Below are 22,371 nucleotides of genomic sequence, written 5' to 3' on the forward strand. Positions count from 1 at the left end.
TTGTCTGCGAAGTTGGATAAACCTTCCACCTGGTCACCTGCCTGTCGACCAAATCTCTCAACCAGTCATACTTCACTAAAAATTGTTATTCTTTATTATGAATAATGAGGGCATTCGAGATTTGCCGTGACTCGGAAATCGACGTAAGCGTCCTACACATCCACGAGACTGGTGATGAGGCCATAGGAGCAAAGTTTTAGTTCTTTTTCCTCTGTACTATGAATCGATGTTCGGTTCCCTTTCTTTTTCGGCAATTATGTTCACACAAGAAATATATTATAGTACAAATTTCATAATTCATATGTCTACAAAGTGGTGGTTTTTAGGGACTTGACATTGTTTCCTTCCCCCGTGCCACCCCATCTTCACTGTGAATTTGCTCCAAAATTTAAGGAGGCCGAGGTGCAAAAATAGGGAGGAGACAGTTGGGATGGAAGCGGTCTGCGTAGATTTGCTGTGTCCCCCAATGAGCAAAACAATGTCAGCCGTCGCCCTCTCCCTCCATTGCCAGAGCACAAAACCAACCTCCATGACAGTCAAATTCAACAAACCTCACCCCCCATCCCCCGGATTTTCTATCAATAAAACTGCCAAAACGAGGACGGAATCACAGACCCGAAAGCAAAAATAACACGAAGAAGGAGCAAAGGAGGGAACTTGTTGAGGATTTGTTGGTTGTTTTAACTGCATCATTTTTCTGTCATCTGGGTCCCCTTTGATTGATTCGGTGAAGACCCGGAGAGTATATAAAGAAATATATATATTTTCTGGTTCTGGTTTTGGGTCGATTCTGTCGAAGGGGGTCCAAAGATTATATATACATTTTTAGCAGGACAAAAGAGAAACTTGGTGTGGCTTTGTTTCGAAAATGTGGAGATCAGAACCTGTTGCTCCTGCAGATTCTTTCTATCAGGTCCGACCCGAGTGCACCGATGTCCCAAAGACTCGTTTCAAGATCAAGGTTTGTTTCTCTCCTGTTCTTGAAATGTTCTGGCACAAATATCTGTTGGTGGACAGAATGCAATGCAATGCAATCCAATCACAGAATAAGCCATTTGGTAAAACATAATGGATGCAATGCACAATATGGTTGGTCCGCTGTTCATTTTTTCTGAATGTGAAGTATCGGCACGTTGTTTCGGAGCTGATTGGTTGATGGGGTTTAGGAAAAGTTACGAACTACGTAGTTTATGTGGTATAGCTGAAAACAATACAAACAGTGTAAGAATGACGTGCTCTTGTACAAGTGCAGGCCGGGAAAACCTTAAGCGAGAGGAAATGGCGCGCTGCATTTAATGCAGAAGGGCAACTCGATATAGGGAAGACTCTCAGTCGAATCCACCGTGGGGTAAGTGCAACTGAAAGACACTTGTGACATGAAGTTTCAGCAGCGCTTCTATGTTCTCCCGAAGATCGATATATTAATTAAGGTCTGCCTTTACCTACCTAGGGTATTCATCCATCAATTAGAGGAGAGGTTTGGGAGTTTCTTCTGGGCTGCTATGATCCTAAGAGCACATACGAGGAACGAGAGCAGATAAGATTACGGAGAAGGTAGCCTTCCTTTGCCACTTCGATCAAGTTGTACTCCTTATTTCAGTTTTGTGTACACTGTGTCGTCTGTTTGCATAGCCTAATTGCTTTCCTCTGCACTGCAGAGCTCAGTACACCAATTGGAAGGAAGATTGCAGGTTAATGTTTCCGCTCATCGGCAGTGGTCGGTATGTGACAGCACCAATAATCACTGAAGACGGCCATGCCATCCAAGACCCAATAGTCCTTCTACAGACGAACCCCGGAGCTCAAAATGGTCCTTTTGATCCTACTTCGAATCCAACCCCTAACATGGATGTGGAGCCTATAAAGAATAAGAAAGAAATCCAATGGAAGCTCACACTTCACCAGATAGGTCGGTCGCCTTTCCTCCAGATATCTCCATTTCTTAGGCACGTGAAGGTTTTTATGATGCAGATAAATCTAAATAATTTAGAATTAAATTTACAGGTCTCGATGTGGTTCGTACTGACAGAACATTGGTATTCTACGAGAAGCAAGACAACTTATCTAAGCTTTGGGATATTCTCGCTGTTTATGCCTGGTTAGATACAGATGTCGGCTACTGCCAAGGTAATCGACTAAAATCAGAGAAACTGTTGTGGTTTTCTGCGATTAAAATTGTTCACAAAATAATCAAACAACACGAGATGGCATAGCAATATCTAGGAAGATGGTTTTTCTCTTTATCTACTACCATTTCAGTGAGTGGCCTTAAAATGAGCGTTGTTGCAACAGGGATGAGCGATCTTTGCTCGCCGATGATAATGCTTCTCGAAGATGAAGCTGATGCTTTTTGGTGCTTTGAACGTTTGATGAGGAGATTGGTATGCTACTTTTTATTTCTTCGGTAGTTCATGAGCAAACTGCGACATAATCTTAATTCTGCTTCTGAAGACAACTCATATCTCGTTAATATACTATTATGTTCACTCCTCTCGTCATCGTTTTTCTTTCCCGCGAAACATAAAGCGAGGAAATTTCAGATGTACCGATAGCTCCGTTGGAGTGGAGTCGCAACTTAATAATTTGGCCTCAATTACTCAAGTTATTGACCCGAAGCTTCATCAACATATCGGTATTGCTCAGTTCACCGTTTCTTCAATGCTAAGCAATCTATGTGCGTTAAATTATATATGTGTATTTTGACAGAACAACTCGGTGGAGGTGACTACCTCTTTGCTTTCCGGATGCTCATGGTCCTATTCCGTCGGGAGTTCTCCTTTGGTGACTCCCTCTATCTGTGGGAGGTATCCTTTGATTTATGATCTCTAGCAAAGAGAGCTTTCTTGGAAAACAAGCTGATGAAATTTGTTATTTCTTCCTTTTGGGGTAACAGATGATGTGGGCACTAGAATATGATCCGGATCTGTTCTCTTTGTATGAGGATCCCCAATCAGCTGCCGAGAAGGATGAAGGATCCAAAGGAAAGCCCAAGTCCATAAGGCAGTGCGGCAAGTTCGAGAGGGAAAACTTGAAGAATGCCGGAAAGAACTCCGAAGCTCCTCTGCCCATCTCTGTTTTCCTCGTTGCCAGCGTCTTGAAAGATAAGAGCACTAAGCTACTGACTGAAGCTCGAGGCCTCGATGATGTTGTTAAGGTCAGTTAGCAATCCAGAATCTCATGGGATCATCCTCTTCGAGTCTTCTGAGCCTTGTTCCTTACTCTTGCAAGGGAGTGATTCATGCTATTGCTATTTGATCCTTTGCAGATATTGAATGACGTGACCGGGAATCTAGACGCGAAAAAGGCTTGCACCGGCGCTCTGAAGCTTCACAAGAAATACATGAAAAAAGTAAAACCTTTCTCCATTTGCTTTTGTTTTGCACCATATGATCTGAGTACCAATAAAAACAGACTTCATTCAAGATTATATTCATTTCGCAGCAGGTGCCCAAGAAGCCTTAGCACGGGATGCAACATCCCAAGGGAAGAAATAGTCGAAGACTAGTACAAGATGTTCTGTTCAAGCTTGGAGGTGATTCGAGAAGAGAGAGTATAGCATATTGTCGACACTACTAGCATCAGAAAGTATGGCTAAAGTAAAGATGCATCCGCTCGATATCTGAAAGGTCGTGCCAATAAGCGCTTGCCGCTTAGTGAAGATATGACCGCTTGAAACCGTCACGGGAATGGTGCATATCGATAGGAGCTTAGACCGCATGAAATCGAATGTGTGGTTTTGGCTGTCTGTTGTAACTTACATAAGGATGTGATGGAATATGGAGATGCTTGTACCCTCGTGAATGAGTCGTATGAAATGAAAACGTTACTTGTGCTTACATGCTTCATCATCTCTATTGGGCCAACTCGAACCCATATCTTTTGGGCCAACCCCAGCCCATTAAGCTTGACATGCAAATGAGCCCCATGCCCACGAAATGCCCAATAAGCATAGACGCATCGGTCGATAGAGATCCATCGGATGTCAGCTTTTGACTCAGAATTATAACAGCTAGCTAAGCTAACGTGTAAGCTCAAGTCGCAGCGCCGTGGCCCCATTCATGCACGGAAAGCCACCCGTGACCGGCCCCAAGAACGCCAAAAGCTGCTCCAACGACCGCCGTCACCTCTCCTCCATGTACCTTACATGCACGGCCCTGAACCACCCTATATATCCCCTCTCCACCTCGCCCTCTCTTCCGAACCACGTACGTACACTGTCTTTCAACCTGCAGCTAGCCTACTCACCAAGCCAGATATACATATATACATATATAGCAGTGTTTGATGAGAAGATCGATGGCGAAGCTCTCAATGACCCTCCTGATAGCACTGTTCGGTGTGATGCTGGTTTCCGCCATGGCCCACAAGACCACCATCACGACCGTGGAGGTCGTCGAGGATGAGGAGGTTGAGAACCAGAGGAGGGGCTGCCAGAAGCAGCTACAGAGCACGCAGATGCTGCGACACTGCCAGGACTTCCTCATGGACGTCTCCAGAGGTGTCAGCCGCAGCCAATGTGGGTGTGAAGGAAGTAGCCAGTTTGACCCCGCCGGCCCTGTGATGAGGGGCCGTACATCTGACCACTTCGAGCCCTGTTGCAACCAGCTCAGGCAGATGGACCAGCGATGCATGTAAGCCATATACATTACTTATCTATCTGCCATATATTTTCTCATGCATCCAAAAATAGATATAAATAAGTTCACAAGACCAGCGGTTTATTGATGACGGGAATTGATCATTAGGTGCGAGGGTCTGAGGCAGATAGTGAGGCAAGAGCAGGGGCGGTTCGGCGGATGGGAGGTGCAGCAGGTGGCACAATGTGCTAGGCAGCTTCCCCAGATGTGTGGAACTGGACAGACGTGCTCACAGATTCGAGCAGTTTATATATAAGGAGAGCTGACAAGCTCTTGCCCTAATCATGCCGTGCTAGCTAACGGCTACGTACTTAGACTTAATTTTCTTGAATAAAGTTCACCCTTCTCTCTTCATATAAATGATATATGTATGGTCCTTTAGGCGGCTTATATTTATGTATGGAGAGATTTGGCGTGATAATAAAATCCACACTATCGTGTGGTTATTAATTAGCTGGGGGAGTTTATTATGAGAGGTTTCATGGTTATGTTATGTACCCGGCAAGTTGGGCTCTAATTATCTAATAAAAATGTCCTTGTAAGTATCATTCATGATGTTGAGCAATAATTTACCAATCTTATGCTAGATCTCCATGCATATTTATCCGATTATTAACATGTTTTAAATAAATTAAGGAGCGGAGATCAACAAAGTTTGTAACGGTAAATTAACTATCGACAAACATATATATAGGGTGATTGAGCTGCGTGTTCATACCATCACTAATATATAGCATAATCTGACGTCCATTTTTTAGCAAGAGAAATATCGAAATAAAAAGACCATGTATCATGCTCTCATACCAATAAAAATATCTTGAGACTATATATTATTTTCTCATACCAAATAATTTGAACTAATTATTTAGCTTTCGGCACTCAGAATCTCGGGCTAGGCATGGTATTGGACATAGGAGGTTTAGATATCCATCCATTCAAGCAGTAATGTGGCAGAATCATGTAGGTCGAACCGTGATAATACATATATTGAATGAAGAGGAATTAATGAGCAAACATCCTGAAGAAACCTGGATAATTTGAAACATCATATAAGTTTTCAGTGATTTCGGCCATAGGAAGGACATCCCCAGCCTGGTGCCTTACGCCTAATATGATAACAAATGTGAAATGATGATATATGGTTATCAGGCTGAATTTCAAAATTAACTTATGCTTTAAGATATATATCGTGTATATCCACCGAAAAAAAGAGGGTGATCTTGCGTATGTATTTTGCTATGAACCAACATCATCAGAGTTGCTCAAGGCCAACAAAGACCCTGAACTTAAAGATGCGTTGTGTGACCATCATTCCGTATGTGATTTAACTGATATATTATGGTACATTCGATTCTGTGCATGTGCTATGAAATTACATCAAGTACTTACCCAAACTAAATTGGAAGCTCTAGTTCACAGGAAAAAAAAAGAAATGGGACGTTCTATCGAAATTATTTACGTCTTTGGATTGTTTGATTATCGGCAAACCTGGGCCAGTTAATTTTATCTACCAGATGTTCCTTGGCGATGGCAGTACGTAGGTTAAGTAGATTATTCATTTGTCACTCGATCCATTATATTTTTGGAAGCGTATGCATGGGAGCTCAAACGTGGAAGCCAATTAGCAGAGAGATCCCCGACGCATGAACAAGCAACTTCCAAAACCAGGGCCACGAACTTAATCATACATAAACCGTGTCCATCATGCAACCATAAATGATCGTCTATCAGATGATACTATTTACACCAGGTGTAATTGATATACGGTATGATATTGCGTCACACAATTCTCAATAACTTTTTTTTTTTAAACAACATTATGTTAAAATTTTTAGTTTGTAATACCGTCTGCAATGTGTTGAATAACTATGAACTTATGATACATGTCGCATAGTATACAGGTTACATATATAAGATTTTCTCCTTGTGCAGCGTACGCCAAGAGCAGGGATACAACTAGTTTTTGCACTGAAAGCTCACGAGCATGCATACTTGATCAAGAAAAGCCAAAGCTTGTTCACATGAACACACTTGTTCCTCCTCCACGTAATCCCCATGCAAAGCCCTTAAACGCTCCCCGACTCCTCGTACAACTCCCTATATAATCCCCCCATCGCTCTTCCCCTCCGAGATCACCAAACTAGCTAGTCTTGCAAATCACTTCCCACTTCAATAAAAGTTCTATATAGTTTAATCATAAGATGGCAAAGTTGGCTATCCTAGCAGCGGTGTTCGGAATGCTTCTGGTGGCTGCCACGGCCAGGACCACCATGCTCTCCTTGGAGGTTGATGAGGAGGAGAACCAGAGGGGCCGCTGCTTGGATGAGCTCGAGAGGGCACAGATGCTCAGCCACTGCCAGGATTTCCTCGAGGAGGTCTCTAGGACCGGCGACAGCAGCCAGTGCTACGGCGGCGGTGGCCAGTATGGTCCCGGCAGCCAGTATGGTGGTCGCGGCGGTCGCGGAATGAGGGGAAGCTGGCACTTGGATGCTTGCTGTGACCAGCTCAGACAGGTGGACGAGCGATGCATGTGAGTATGATATACGAACTTCGTAAATACACATACGCACATACAGCTTGGATTCCACATTCCGATTGAAAATGTATATAACCGTTGCGTGCAGCGTGATCTTCCACCATGGACCGGTTTAGTTATATGTTCTGATGGCTCTCTCTCTCTCTCTCGTCTTGCCATCTTAATAATAATAATTATTATTTTTCACAGGTGTGAGGGGCTGAGGCAGATAGTGAGGCAACAAACTGGACAGACTTTCGGCGTCCGCGGCTCTCAGCAGATTGCGCAGTGCGCAAGGCAGCTTCCTCAGATATGCGGAAGCGGACGGAGCTGCTACCAAATCCGCGTTCCCTATGACGTCGGTGTCTGAGCGTCAGACATTGCTGCGACTCTTAAATAAAAGCTCACCATATCTCCCAACAAAATTACATTTGTGGCCTTAAAAGCCATTTAAAATAATTTGGAGAGATTTGGTGACAAGCTAGTTAGCATAATAAATCCCACATTATCGTGTGGGTTGGAACGTAATTAGATGGTTTTGCGGCTTTGTACTGCACACGTAGGTTTTCAAATTATGAAATAAAACTGTCCCTCTATCGACATAATCCGGTATTGCCTCTCCCGTACATTTTCCATTGCGAAGAATCTATCAGTTCAAACACCTTTTCATGCTAATTAGAGAAAGCTAAGCATTGAATAAACACTTATTCTGAAAGGGTTAGTAACCATTGTAACCTGAACACTCATTTGGCAAACTACTCGAATATCCTCCCGAGAGCAGAAAGTGTTGTGAGAGAAAATAATGGCATCGGGAGGAAGAAGAAATCTGGATTGGGACATCTCATATGTTTTTTTTTTTTTGGGGTGAAACATCTCATATGAATTTTTTTGGTACGACATCATGTTGATGTCTCTTCATTATTAATCACATTACACACATAATTGGGCAGAGAGCATTAGTGTAATTTATTCTACTCCTTTAGAGTCGGGGCTTTAACGTAATATTAATCCACGGGTCTCAATGTGTATTGTGATATTCAAGCTCCGACGTACTGATCTAATTTGAGTTGGATCAGCCCACTAAAAAATAAAATTCTTCCAATAAATTTTTAAAAAATTTTCAAAGAGTTGGTATATGTCCACTTTCATAATAGCCTTAAGGTGATACACATGCCATGTGTCACTTAAAAGAAAACCCCAAACAATAACAAGTTTAATAACGAAGTTAAGTTTGATTTAGTTTGATTTGAGGAGATGAAGACAAAAGTAATTGGAAAGTATGTGAGAGAATTTGAAAAAAAAATAAAAAAGTAATGATTGTTTTGTTAAATTGAGAAAAAAGTATTGAATAATTGAGCGAATTTAGTATTAAGAAAATTAATTATAATAATGATTAAGAAAACGTATGTGAGATAATTTATTATAAATTTTTAAAAAAGTAATGATTGTGTTGTTGAATTGATGAAAAAATATAGTTGAGTTGAGTAAAATTTTGATTTAAAACACAAAGAAAGCATATATCTCCATTGCTTTCATCGACGGCAACTGCATTGATCGACTGTATTACTAATAATACATGTTAATCATCTTGACTAATTCCCATATCATCTAAAAAGTTTCAAAAGGTTTCCCAAAAAAAAAAAGTTTTAGAAGATATATGTACGCCTCTCTTCGAACCATCCTAGGTAGCTATAATATTTTTTAATTGAGTTATATATAAATCATACAATAAAGAAAATGTGCTATAATTAACGTAAATTAATTCAAGTGATTCGATATTAGTTTTCTATAAGTAAAATCTCGTGTTCTAGTATTGTGAATAAAAAAAATTCATATCGACAGAGTTTTATCCTTTAATGACTCGACTCGTATCGACTTGAATTAGTAAAAATTCTTTAAGATTTTTGGATATCAAGTGCATATTAAAAAAAAGAATTTGCTATATGTACGAAAACTCTCCACCCAAACATCATCAAATTTTGAATGCATAGGAGATATATATATTGCTCCGTTTGGATTCAAAGTGAGATTTTAAAATATTACTTTAACTTAATTTTACCCACAACAAAACAAAATAACTCATACAAAATCAAAGGGTGGACTCCATTTATACCTCTTTTTCAAAATCAAAATCACATAATTCATACATAACTCATATAAAATCAAAGGGTGGACCTAATACATAACCATTTATACTACTCATTTTCAAAATCAAAATATAATTTTAAAATGTTACTTACAAATTAAATGCAGCAATAATTTGCATAGTCACTCGAGAGTGATTGCACCATATAATATAATATGGGTAAAGTGACTACAACTGTTTCTTCATGAACATCACAAAGTTGCAACCCAATATCACGGACTCACAAAGCAAAACCTCTTCACTTTTCCTCCTTGTAATAATTAAATAAAAAACAAGAATGTACGAGTCCATGGTAAAACTATTGATCAATGACCTCCAGGAACTAGTCGAGCTAGTCCATCACGTTGCGCACATTTGGTGTGCGTATATTAATTCACTCGGTTATAACGAAGTTCGACTCTCCACTAGTGTAAATACTTTTATAGACCATCCGCACGAATAACCACTTTTTGAGAAAATAACTGGTGATTATGAACAACTACAAGAGTTTACCTTTGCACGTATAGACCATGCATCCGCACATATTTTCCCTTTGCTTTTGCCTTTGGCATTCGTTTTATGTTATATATATATATAAAATAAAAAGACAAAAAATTAATAGATTAACGGCTGTTCATATCAACAAGAGTTTTGTTTAAGATTTAAATATATATTAATAATAAAAAGGTAAAGATTTAATAACTTGACAGTTGTTCAAGCGAATAAAAATTTTAGTTTTATTTTAAAATATACATAATAAAAAATAAAAGTCTAAAAACTTGACACATGTCCATATTAACAAGAGTTTTAATTATGTTTAAGATATCAGTACACTAAATTAAACCTATATCTCAGTTTTTAGAAATGGTACACGCTCTCACCTATTGATTTAAGGTTGCAGGTTCAATACTTAGTGGGATTACTCGTGCCCCTATATTAATTATTTATAATTTCTCTTTCATTGTACTAGATCTTATGCCTCCTTTATGATTGAAGAAAAAAACTTTGTCATAGGAAAAAAAATAGATTTATGAGAGAGTGACTTCATTAATTAATGGATTCATTGAGCATGGATGGAGTTATTTTATATATACATGCAAGTGATTGGAAGCATATATGGTATTTACCATTCAGCAAAAAAAAAAAAAAAACAAGATTGGAAGCATATATGCGTGGCAGTTAAACATGAAATTGGCAGTGACGCGGCGATCAGACGTCGCAAACCCTCTGCGCAATCTCCCCCGATGCTCCCTGCGCACCGCTCCTGCGAGCGTGGGGCCTGCGCTCTCTTTCTCAGGGTGCACGGAGCTCCGGGAGCTGCATGCTTTCATGAAAGGAGACTACTTCATGCAGAGAGCCACCAGCGCCTGATCAGTAAAGGCCAAAACCTCCCCCGACAGCCCCCTCTCTCCTCCACGTACTAGCCATGCACGGCCCTAACCGACCCTATAAATCCATCCCCCACCTCACCCAGCTCCATCCAAACCAACCAAACAATCCTCGTCGGCCTGCCAACTGAAGTCCATCGATGGCGAAGCTTGCAATCCTCCTTGCGGCAGTTTTCGGGGTGCTCCTGGTGGCGGCCAGCGCCCACAGGACCACCGTCACGACCGTGGAGGTTGAGGAGGAGGAGGAGAACCAGAGGAGGAGAGGGGGCAGCTGCGATGAGCAAATCCGTAGGGCCCAGCAACTGAACCACTGCCAGGACTTCCTCAGGGAACAATCCCGGCAGGAAGGCAGTGGCCGCCGGGGCGGTCACGGCAGCCAGTACGGCCCCGGCAGCGAGTATGAACCCTATGGTCCTGGGAGCCAATACGAACCCGGCAGCGAGTACGGTCCGGGCAGCCCCCGGATGAGGGGCCGTGAGAGCTCGGAGCAGTTCCAGCAATGCTGCCGCCAGCTCAGGCAGGTGGAAGACCACCAATGCAGGTCAGTGCATGCATCCCAATTCCTATTCAAATTAATCCGTCGTACGACGTTTATGCTTGAAACTACATACATAGCTACTTGTTGATTCACGAAGTGAGTATCTCAAACTTCTTTTTCCGGCCTTCTTTTCAGGTGCCAAGCTCTGAGAGACTTCGTGAGGCGAGAGCAGGGACGGTTCCGGGGCCAAGAGACTCAGCAGTTGGCCGAGACGGCAAGGCAGCTGCCCCAGATGTGTGGACTGCAGCGGACCTGCCAGCAAATCCGGGCAGTTTACTTCTAAATGTATAAGCCTAATAATAATTAGAAATAAATAAACCACATTAGCGTGTGGGCTTTCTACGGTTTGTTAAGTAATAATTAGGCATGTAGAGAGGAGAGAGATTAGGGTAATTATGAACTGCCTATGTACGTGTAATAATTAAGTTGATGAATGCTATAATAAAAATGGTCCTTTTTGCTGAATATCGTCTCTGATTTATTCCTTTTTGTGCTGTATGCTGAGCATGTCGGCGCAGATGAAGTGCCTTTTTGTGTAAGAAATTTTTTTGATAGGTTATTTTGTGTAAGAAATTGTTCTAGCTAGATATATATGTGTGTCTGTGTAAATGGGAGATTTTAAGGTGCAATCATCAAAAGTGTGCATTTTACTAAAAATTTAGGTGAAGTTATCTCGAAATTCTTGATGCATTTTGCTAAAAACTTAAGCGGAGTTATCCCGACTGAATTAGTTGAGTTCATTAGGTTCTAGATATCAGACTGAATTAGTTGGGTTCATTAGATATCAGACTGAATTAGTTGGGTTCATTAGATATCAGACTGAATTAGTTGGGTTCATTAGGTTTCTAGACATCATATTTTACATCGAAAAATTGGGCTTCGAAAAATTGGGTTTTCGGATATTATGATTCATATCGAGAATTCTTTTGGATACTAGGATACTAGGTTCATATCGAAAAAAAACAAAATTCTTTTGGATACAAAATTCTTTTGGATACTAGGTTCATATCGAAAAAAAACAAAGTTATCTTAAAATTCTTGTCGGATTCATTGATCTTCCAGATATTAGGATTAGGATTCGTACCGAAAAATTAAGATAATATCGTACCGAAAAATGAAGTTATCTTATCTTGAAATTCTTATAATTGATTTCAAAACTCTTGTTGGGTTCATTGAACAATATCTTCGTACCGAAAAATGAAGTTATCTTGAAATTCTTATAATTGATTTCAAAATTCTGGTTGGATTAATTGAGTTTTCAGATATCATGGTTCACATTTAAAAATAAAATTATCTCGAACTTATTGGGTGCATTGAGCTTTCAAATATCATGAGTCACATTGAATAGGGTTCGCACTCAAAAATGAAGGAGTCACATTGAACATGGTTCACACTGAAAAATGAAGTTATCTCGAAATTCTTATAATTGAAGATGGTATGATCTACTCGAGTAGAAAAAATGAAGTTATATCAAAATTCTTATAATTAATTATGGTATGGTGTACACTGAAAAATGAAGTTATCTCGAAATTCTTATAATTGATGATGATATGATATACTATAGTAAAAGTTTAAGTGAAATTATCTGGAAGTTCTTGTAATTTATTAAAATTATATTAAAATTTTAAGTGAAATTATCTCGAAATTCTTGTAATTTACTAAAATTATAAGTAAATCCTCAATAATTAATGATGGTATGATGTACTCAAGTAGTAAAATTAGCAGGGGTTACAGTAAATAGGATTCACATTGGAAAATGAAGTTATATCGAAATTCTTATAATTGATGATGGTATGATCTACTCAAGTAAAAAAATGAAGTTATTTCGAAATTCTTATAATTGATGATGGTATGATATATTGTAGTAAAAGTTTAAGTGAAGTTATCTCGAAATTCTTGTAATTTACTAAAATTATATTAAAAATTTAAGTGAAGTTATCTTGAAATTCTTGTAATTTACTAAAATTATAAGTAAACCCTCAATAGTTCTTTGCTACGAACTATACCGGTAAAATTCAAGTAGTTTACTAAGTGAAATTATCTAGAAATTCTTGTAATTTACTAAAATTATAAGTAAAAACTCTTCAAAAATCGTATATTTTACTCCAAATGTAAATAATTTACATACAATTTAAATAATTTATTCGAATTAATCTTTTAAAATACGTGTAACTTATTCAAAAGAGTTATTTTATTCTAACTTTTAGTAATTTACTTATATGTAAATGGTGCAATCACTTCCAAAGTGATTGCATCTTAGGGAAGAAATTATTTTACTACAAACTTTTGTAATTTACTTGTATATATGGTGTAATCACTTTCAAAGTGATTGCATTTTAGACCACCTCATATATGTATATACATACTTATCGATCCCACTAATTGCACTAATCCAATAATCATATCAGATAATTGTATTTGGAGAATAATTAGATTTTATTTGGATAAATAAGAAATTAATTAGATTTTAATTAGAAGTAAACTGTAAGGAAATATATTAATAATTATGCTTATATATTAAGAAAGGGAGAAAAGGAGTGTAGTGCATAAAGGAGAAATAAGGTGGTGGTGGGTGATAGAGGTTTTACCCCTTAGCTATCAGTTTCACGAAGCTACATATGCTCTAGAGAGTCATGCTAACGTCCGGTACGTCTTTCCATTTGCCAGTCACATACAAGAGAGAAGGAAAAACGATCGGAACCTAATTTGGCATTTTACACAAAATCAAACTATAGCTAGAAACTGATAATTACACACTATTTGTAATATGCACATCACTGCACACAAAGTGTCAAATATGCACATCACTGCACGCAGCATTGTCAAATATTATGCATTGCAATGCATGCATGAAAATCAGACTTCGTCTTCAAATTTCAAAAGCTTCATTCTCTAGGTGAAATAAATCAACATATATATATATATATATATGCATGCGGAGACATACTATATTTATAGAATCCATTTATATATAGTTCTCTTTGAAAGCAACAAAATCATCATTCAATATAGAAACAAAACGTCGTCAAAATCAGTGAGGCATGGCTGTATCAGCATGCACATGCAAGCCCCTAACGTGGCCGTCCCAGTCCCCCGATCTCCGCCACGCATCGCGACCCCTGCGCCGGCCACCACCAGACCCACAACACCATTCCCAGCTACACGTATTCCACATGCAAGCCCTCCAAGTTCCCTATAAAAGTATGCGTATACCCACCACCACCTTCACATCTCCATAGAAAGCAGCCATCACCCCTGTTCTCTCTCACCTCCCGGCCGGCTCCACATACAGATTTAGCTTTGTTAACCTCCCTTCGATAACTTGCAATGGCCAGGCGGCTTGCGGTCCTGGCAGCGGTGTTTGTGGCCATGTTCATGGTGGCCTCGGCCTACAAGACCACCGTGACCACGATGGTGCTGGAAGACAACGATGACGAAAACCAGTCCCGCCGAGGAGGCCGTCAGCAGTGCCGGGAGCAAATCCAGAGGCAGCAGCAGCTTTTCCACTGCCAGCAGGTCCTGACCCGGGGGGGCAGGTACATTGTGCTTGGCATGCGCGGGGCTGAAGATTCTAACCCCGAGTCGCTCCAGCAGTGCTGCCAGCAGCTGAGGCAGGTGGAGGAGCAGTGCAGGTGCCAGGGGATCGAGGAGATCGTGCAGATTCAGCAGCAGCAGGGTAGGCTCCAAGGGCAGAGGCTGAGGGAGGTGATCCAGACGGCTGAGAACCTGCCGAACATGTGCAGGCTCAGCCCTCAACGCTGCAGCGTCAGCGTCCGCGGCGGCAGCGGTGGTGGCTACACCGAACTCGACTCCTAGAGAGCGAGATTGCCTGAGAATTGAGAAACCGCATGCTGCATGTGCATGCATGGGTGCAATGACTAGGTAGTAATAGCCAGGGATCAGGGAAGGAATCTATGAATATGTTAAGCATGTAATAAAGGGTTTCACATCTCTCACTAATGTAAGCCCAACGATGATGATATCAAGAGATCGACCGCACATTAGCATGTGCTTAAGTAATTACATATCTATATATATAGAAATAGAAGTATCGGAGGTCTGTTTTGCTAGCATAATGTTCATATCCCATATGTTATCTATCTAATATACTAACATGTAATTTCACCCAATAAAATATTAACATATATAATTAACGACGACCCATGTGACATGCATGGAGCGGGAAACGCAGCTAGTACTTCAGGGACATTATATGCTCCAACAATGTACAATCTTATTTTTCTCACGTTAATGGGTTGTAATTTAACCGTCTAAAAGATGACTGTACAAAAAAGTACAAAAAAGTGATCGCAGTATATAGACTTTTTTGGGGAAATAATGTATGTTGCATAGATAGTCATGGAATTAACTATGTCCACTCTTATCAAAAATGTGAAAATGTGGCATAGACAGTTCACATCACGGCGGGGTTGCATCACGAAAAGTTAGGGTTACATCGTGCACCTGTGTGAGATTACAGCCAAAAAAGAAAAAAAAGAAAAAGAAAAAGGAAGGCTACAGCATGCATGTTAAGTTACAATGTTCCTTATGTAATTACATCACAGTACGACTATCGGGAAAACTTTAGTTGCAATTACCAGTTATCTATCTATGTATTCAGCTAAAAGAGAGACACGTAAAAGAGGTTGAATAGCACATAAAAGAAATGGAATCGCTAAAAGAGATATATAAAAGAGATACATAAAAGAGAGTTTCATGTAACCGAAAAAAAAAAGGGCCGAAAAAAAAAGAGAGAATTTCAAAGGGGAATTTTTTTTTTAATCATGTGATATTATAAGTTAATTTCTAATAAAAATATTAACTTCATATTTCTTTTTTCTACATTAAAAAAACAAATGGTTAGATGGTGAAGTATATATAATAAAAAAAAATTAGATTATAAAACCTTTAAGAGCGATATGCCGTTATACTAGACTCATGGTTTCCTTGCATTAAAAAAAAAGATATGTCCTTATTCTTTACATATTTATATTATATTTCTATCAATAAATTTTCATACACAATAATACAAACACTGTTTTTTTATAAGAATGGCAAACTTTATTAATAAATTTAAAATTACATCAATGGGAGGATAATACAAAGACCTAACCAGAACATAATCGGAACTCTGGACAACAACAATCACCTCCCATAAACAAAAGGGATTACAAAGCACAATAATACAAATACTTGAATATATACTTTAAGAATTTTAGTACCTTTTCAATTAAAAATAAATTTTTCAAAAAATAATATGTTATATTCCTTTTCGGCAGACTTTGTTCATATTTTTTCAAGGCATATTACGTACAAATAAACATTTTCAATTTTTCTAATTTTATTAGGGTTAATCTACATTTTTAATTTTATTAGTTATAAGAATTTATATTTCATTGTATTAAATTCATAGATATCCCTTATAATAAAAAATAATATATATGAATTTACAAAATTAGCCTCTAACTTCTCTTAATCTAAAGGTCATTATTTTTTACATGGACATTTTTGGGATAAGGAAAGTTAAACAAATTACTTTTCAATTCTCCGATATAAATAGATATAAAAGATTACCTTTTTTTTTCAGTTATAAAGATGGACGTTCAAGCTTAACAAAAAAAAATCAAATGAGAAATAAAGGGATACGAATAATTCTGTTAATGAAAATCGAACCTAAAACCTTCGTGGGCCCTTGTTTCTTTCAGCCCTATTTTATTCGATGTTCTGAAAATTTGTCCCACTTTTGTTTTTTTGGTTATTGTTGAATGTGTAAAAGTTTGATCCATCAAAATAGGGGCAGCCTCTGACCACTTGGAGAGTGAAACTCTCTAACAACACGAATGTCCCCTTACAAATACCACCACGATCTAATTTCCTCACTCTCCAAAACACATAATATTATTTCACTCTGTAAACCTTACGTTTGATATAGTATTCATTTGACTGAACTGGACATGGCGAGCTCTACATTCATCATCACGATCTTGGTGGCCATCCATCTCATGTTCGTTCCATCAATCTCGGCCTACCAAGGCACCACGACCTACGAGGACCATGATCAGCACCATTGCCACGACCAAATGCAACATCAATCATTGTCATATTGCAAACAGTTCCTAACACATGGAAGGTAAATAATATGAGTGCTTATTAATCAGAATAAGTTATGACTTTCTTTTTATGCTATACCATGCTGTACCATTAACGATTCAAATTGATCAAGTTTTCAAACGTCACATAGCAAGTACATCGTGCTGCAAACCCGCCTAGGGGTGATGGATCGACCCGAGCAGCAGCTGCAGGAGTGCTGCGGGCAGCTGAGGCAGGTGGACGAGAGCTGCAGGTGCAAGGGATTGAGGCATATCGTGCAGGAGCAGGCCAAGAAGGGAGAGCTGCCCCGCAAGGAGATGCACAAGTTCGTGATGAGGGCTGAGAACTTGCCCGAGATGTGCAGCCTCGCTCACCACCGGTGCCACATCGGGTTAGGAGGAAACTACTAGGCAGAAACAGAGGCACAAACAATTGCTGGATTAATCTCATTTGAGTCCTTGAGGAAAATATATATGCGCAATAAGCTCGCTCCATTTTTGGTTGTTTCATTTCAGTAGCTGGAAGAAGCAGAATATGGAATATAGTATAATGAGTTTTGGGTGATACCGGCTGAACTTTTTCGGCATGGTTGTGAGATTGATTATGGCATTGTGCATTTGAGGATTCAATAAACTTTTAAGAATCTTTATCTTCTCGATCAATCAGGATCAGTTCCGAGGCACCTGCAGGATGAAACAGAGCAAACGCACACGATAGCATGCATGGACATGGACTTGACTACTTTGATCCCTAATGGTCCAGTTCTGAATCTCTGTTGACATAGATTCTGGAATTGAAACCGATAAGCCATTTCCATTGTTAAAACACGAGTATGTCATCCTCTCACCTTATGTTATCTATTACATGACGATCAGTCACAGTCCAAATTCAGTTCACATTACAGGGCTCTTGAATATTACCCTAATTCTTCCTGATCTACTCCAATCACCATTCACTATTCTCAAAGAGAGAGATCCGAATTCCCCATGATACATCATGTACTCAGTTCCAAGTACTGTTAGCACATGTCGTACCGGTGTATTAGACCATCTGCTAAGAAAATACCCGTCTCAGTAAAGCAGTGGCGGCCAGACGGAGTCCTTAGTGATCGTCAGCTGTGAAATGAAAATGATACATTAGAAAGCTTATCTGCCTTCATACAATTGAGAACATGAAGCTTCATGGAGGTCGATATCCGCCAATGAAGACCCGCGCAACCTAATGATATCCTATCAAATCACACACGGCCAAACACTGCTACCATACCCCTAGCATTCCTATACATTATGTAGAGCAGTTAACAGGTGCTTGGAAAACTCTTAAGCCTGCTGGACTGCCCCAGGCTGAGGGGTTGCATGCCAAGATCGGTGGTGGAGTTGGGCAACTGCCGACCAGAGGTTGCCCTTCGAGTCAGCCGATCACAACCAGTTAAAAGGCAAGCTAATATTGGCTGGGAAAGTCACCAGCAGAGGCGGATTACACCATCTGGCTCGGATGAATGAGAGGTGCATCGCTTGTGAGCATCAAAGAATGGGAAGCTGTATCATGACTGATGAGCCACCAACCGTAATAAGCTTTATGCAGGGCATGAGCCAATTGCATAAAGCTCCAAACTCCAATTCAACCACACATTCCTCGTATATGCCATTGCCCGTACATTAACTATGGACAGGAACTAATCGCGAACATATCAGTTTTCACTTAAGACAAATGCAAGAATCTCAACGCCCCAGCGATATCAGCAGAGTAACAACACATCAAAATAGTAGACCAGGTAATGGATATCACATAGACAGATGCACATACATGGAAAGAGAGCTTTATTCAGGACTGCTTAATATCATTCACCATAATGCTGAAGAGTCTACAAACTCATTCATATTGATCCAACTCACAACCGAAAATAAACCAAGCATAACCAACCTACGACCTGACACGGACTCGGTCAGCTTACAATCCATCAGATAGACCTAGAAACCACCACGGAGACGGAGGACAAGGTGAAGGGTCGACTCCTTTTGGATGTTATAGTCCGCAAGAGTGCGACCATCTTCAAGTTGCTTCCCAGCAAAGATCAGCCTCTGCTGATCCGGGGGAATACCCTCCTTGTCCTGAATCTTTGCTTTGACATTATCGATGGTATCAGAACTCTCGACCTCCAAGGTGATGGTCTTCCCAGTCAAGGTCTTCACAAAAATCTGCATGCCACCCCTCAGACGGAGCACCAAGTGAAGGGTGGACTCCTTCTGAATGTTGTAGTCAGCAAGGGTTCTCCCATCCTCAAGCTGCTTCCCAGCAAAGATCAGCCTCTGCTGGTCTGGGGGAATACCCTCCTTGTCCTGAATTTTCGCCTTAACATTGTCAATGGTGTCCGAGCTCTCGACCTCAAGGGTGATCGTCTTCCCAGTCAGGGTCTTGACAAAGATCTGCATGCCTCCCCTCAAGCGGAGGACCAGGTGAAGGGTGGACTCCTTCTGGATGTTATAATCTGCGAGGGTCCTCCCATCCTCGAGCTGCTTCCCTGCGAAGATGAGCCTCTGCTGGTCTGGGGGAATACCTTCCTTATCCTGGATCTTGGCCTTGACATTGTCTATGGTGTCGGAGCTCTCCACCTCAAGGGTGATGGTCTTCCCGGTCAGGGTCTTCACAAAAATCTGCATTCCTCCCCTTAAACGAAGCACCAAGTGGAGGGTGGACTCCTTCTGGATGTTATAGTCAGCAAGAGTCCTTCCGTCCTCAAGTTGCTTGCCAGCAAAAATCAACCTCTGCTGGTCCGGGGGGATTCCTTCCTTGTCCTGAATCTTGGCCTTCACATTATCAATGGTGTCCGAGCTCTCCACCTCCAAGGTGATGGTCTTGCCAGTGAGTGTCTTAACGAAGATCTGCATGCCTCCCCTCAGACGAAGGACAAGGTGGAGGGTGGACTCCTTCTGAATGTTATAGTCGGCCAAGGTGCGGCCATCTTCGAGCTGCTTCCCAGCAAAGATGAGCCTCTGCTGGTCTGGTGGGATTCCCTCCTTGTCTTGGATCTTGGCCTTAACATTGTCAATTGTATCGGAGCTCTCTACCTCGAGAGTGATTGTCTTACCAGTGAGGGTCTTCACAAAAATCTGCATACCACCCCTCAACCGGAGGACCAGGTGGAGCGTGGACTCCTTCTGGATATTGTAGTCAGCCAAGGTGCGGCCATCTTCAAGCTGCTTACCAGCGAAGATGAGCCTCTGCTGGTCCGGGGGGATTCCCTCCTTGTCCTGGATCTTGGACTTTACATTATCGATTGTGTCGGAGCTCTCGACCTCAAGGGTGATGGTCTTGCCGGTAAGGGTCTTAACGAAGATTTGCATCTGCAGATCCCATGATAAGCATAAATTAAACATTCACCAAATAAAAATCACAAACTTTCCACGATTATTGCTCCAAATATAATTCGCATAGCAGAAGAACCAAATCAAACGATTCAACAAGGCAGCCAAATATCAAGATAACGCGAGACAGACCAAGCTTCGAAGCAATCGTTAAACCATATATATACACAAGAAAAAACCATAGTTATCTACAAACTCGGTCAAACAGAGGTCTCACACTGGAGGATTATCCATCCCCAATTGCCAATTATGCAATTATGCCATCAATTAAACCAAAGAATCAAAAGATCGGCTTCCATCGATCGGGATAATCAGATCTACGCATCTTACAGGACAATTATAAAACAAAAATCGCCAACAAGATCAAAGAGAAACCACCACGAGCTACCAAATCAAAGAACACAAACCCCAGATCCCCAAATAGATCAATCGAAAGCTGAAGAACCTACTCAACTACACAATCAGGCAAACGAAAAACAGAGAGGAGCAAGAAGGATTACCTTGAAGAGATTTGAAGGAGCTTCAGAGATTGTCGGGAGAAAGAAGAGATTTTGATTTTACTTTGTATTCGATGAACAAGAACTCGGCCGAGCCCCCCATTTTATAGCACGGGATGCCACCTCAAATTACGTAGGTTTCTATCCTCGCCCTTGCCAACACTCCAAGATAATGTTCTCCCTGGGGGCGTTTCCGGTAAATCAGGCAAATGGTTAGGCCCACGCGCTTTTCTGGAGAGTGCGCGAAGGCGCGAGACAGTTTGGTCGCGGACGGCCCACGTGCATTTGGTTGCCAAAGGAGACGAGAATTTAGGTTGCCGTTTGCGTTGGGTAAACGTCACCTGTCGACTGTCGGTTTTCTAATTTTCTTAGGCCAATAATTAATTTCCAGGCCACATATATATTTTTAATTTGATTAGGTCATATTTAGTATTCGATTGGCAAAAAAAGAAAAAAAAAGGAATTAAATTAAAAAGATTCAATCATCGTCAATCGACCTGTTTTTCTAATTTTCTTGGGCCACTAATTAATTTCATGCACATATGTATTTTATAATTTGATTAGGTCATATTTAATATTTATATTTAATAGCTGGCGAAAAAAGGAATTAAATTTAAAAAATTAAATCATCGTCAACGTCATTGTTAGTTTCCTTCTGCCTTTGGGGCAAAGATACTTTCCCTTGTTTTGCTTAGTTGGCTTTGAATCTTCAGTCTCTTGATTTTGATCCACACACATAAACATTAGCAAAGACGGACAACTTGCATAGTTGATCAAACAAACTTCAAAACCATCAACAATTGATTAGTTTAACCAGTTGAGCCGAAAGGGGCATCTTAGTTATATTTGGTATGTAAGAGAGCGCAAACCACTTGTCCAAAAAAAAAAATTGCAAGTTACATCGGTCTTTTACTCGATATTATTGTAATAATAATATGATGATATGATAGATTCACGATGCATATAGGAAATGTTACATTTTATAATTTTCACTTTCATATACAGGATCAATATCAAAGATTCTTCTCAACCGCACAAATAGATCGAACATGATATAAAATACCCACTTGGGCCTACATGGACTTGAGCTCATCTGCAACCCAAAAGCTTAAGCTAATAGGTTACTGGACCCAAATCTCATATAAGCTTGTGGTTTCTTTCTCAATTTTTCGATGTGGGATAACGTATCTCAACACCTGTCCTCACGTGGCAACGT

At 40.2% G+C, this 22,371-nt stretch overlaps 7 protein-coding genes across 8 annotated transcripts; 6 read left to right on the plus strand and 1 right to left on the minus strand.

Moving 5' to 3' along the window:
• The first annotated feature begins 11 nt into the window (after positions 1-11).
• Positions 12-3,836, plus strand: LOC116215692 (GTPase-activating protein GYP7-like). Its single transcript, XM_031551513.1, has 11 exons — positions 12-961; positions 1,253-1,348; positions 1,451-1,554; positions 1,659-1,909; positions 2,005-2,127; positions 2,293-2,381; positions 2,527-2,632; positions 2,707-2,804; positions 2,894-3,154; positions 3,266-3,349; positions 3,442-3,836. The coding sequence occupies exons 1-11, from the start codon at positions 869-871 to the stop codon at positions 3,460-3,462; spliced, it is 1,326 nt and encodes a 441-aa protein (XP_031407373.1). The 5' UTR covers positions 12-868; the 3' UTR covers positions 3,463-3,836.
• Positions 3,837-4,133: 297 nt separating this feature from the next.
• LOC116215694 (2S albumin-like) lies at positions 4,134-5,189 on the plus strand. The gene is made up of 2 exons (XM_031551515.1): positions 4,134-4,631; positions 4,746-5,189. The coding sequence occupies exons 1-2, from the start codon at positions 4,285-4,287 to the stop codon at positions 4,891-4,893; spliced, it is 495 nt and encodes a 164-aa protein (XP_031407375.1). The 5' UTR covers positions 4,134-4,284; the 3' UTR covers positions 4,894-5,189.
• Positions 5,190-6,759: 1,570 nt separating this feature from the next.
• Positions 6,760-7,757, plus strand: LOC116213133 (2S albumin-like). Its single transcript, XM_031547966.1, has 2 exons — positions 6,760-7,167; positions 7,363-7,757. The coding sequence occupies exons 1-2, from the start codon at positions 6,839-6,841 to the stop codon at positions 7,520-7,522; spliced, it is 489 nt and encodes a 162-aa protein (XP_031403826.1). The 5' UTR covers positions 6,760-6,838; the 3' UTR covers positions 7,523-7,757.
• Positions 7,758-10,735: 2,978 nt separating this feature from the next.
• Positions 10,736-11,668, plus strand: LOC116213065 (2S albumin-like). The gene is made up of 2 exons (XM_031547867.1): positions 10,736-11,206; positions 11,339-11,668. The coding sequence occupies exons 1-2, from the start codon at positions 10,806-10,808 to the stop codon at positions 11,484-11,486; spliced, it is 549 nt and encodes a 182-aa protein (XP_031403727.1). The 5' UTR covers positions 10,736-10,805; the 3' UTR covers positions 11,487-11,668.
• A 2,744-nt stretch (positions 11,669-14,412) lies between these two features.
• On the plus strand, positions 14,413-15,276 carry LOC116213024 (2S albumin-like). The gene has a single exon (XM_031547827.1). It carries the CDS (start codon positions 14,531-14,533, stop codon positions 15,017-15,019), a length of 489 nt encoding a protein of 162 aa, XP_031403687.1. The 5' UTR covers positions 14,413-14,530; the 3' UTR covers positions 15,020-15,276.
• Positions 15,277-17,069: 1,793 nt separating this feature from the next.
• On the plus strand, positions 17,070-17,955 carry LOC116213754 (2S sulfur-rich seed storage protein 1-like). 2 transcript variants are annotated; one of them, XM_031548805.1, is made up of 2 exons: positions 17,070-17,333; positions 17,427-17,955. In XM_031548805.1, the coding sequence occupies exons 1-2, from the start codon at positions 17,158-17,160 to the stop codon at positions 17,701-17,703; spliced, it is 453 nt and encodes a 150-aa protein (XP_031404665.1). In that variant the 5' UTR covers positions 17,070-17,157; the 3' UTR covers positions 17,704-17,955. The 2 variants fall into 2 exon arrangements, with proteins under 2 accessions (XP_031404665.1, XP_031404666.1); XM_031548806.1 differs by having other exon boundaries at positions 17,072-17,333; positions 17,445-17,955.
• Positions 17,956-19,096: 1,141 nt separating this feature from the next.
• Positions 19,097-21,316, minus strand: LOC116213753 (polyubiquitin). Its single transcript, XM_031548803.1, has 2 exons — positions 21,159-21,316; positions 19,097-20,637 (listed from the first exon to the last, which is right to left on the minus strand). Exon 2 carries the CDS (start codon positions 20,635-20,637, stop codon positions 19,264-19,266), a length of 1,374 nt encoding a protein of 457 aa, XP_031404663.1. The 5' UTR covers positions 21,159-21,316; the 3' UTR covers positions 19,097-19,263.
• Positions 21,317-22,371: the final 1,055 nt, after the last annotated feature.

This window comes from Punica granatum, chromosome 7 (genome assembly GCF_007655135.1).
Source record: "Punica granatum isolate Tunisia-2019 chromosome 7, ASM765513v2, whole genome shotgun sequence".
NCBI classification, from domain to species: Eukaryota; Viridiplantae; Streptophyta; class Magnoliopsida; order Myrtales; family Lythraceae; genus Punica; species Punica granatum.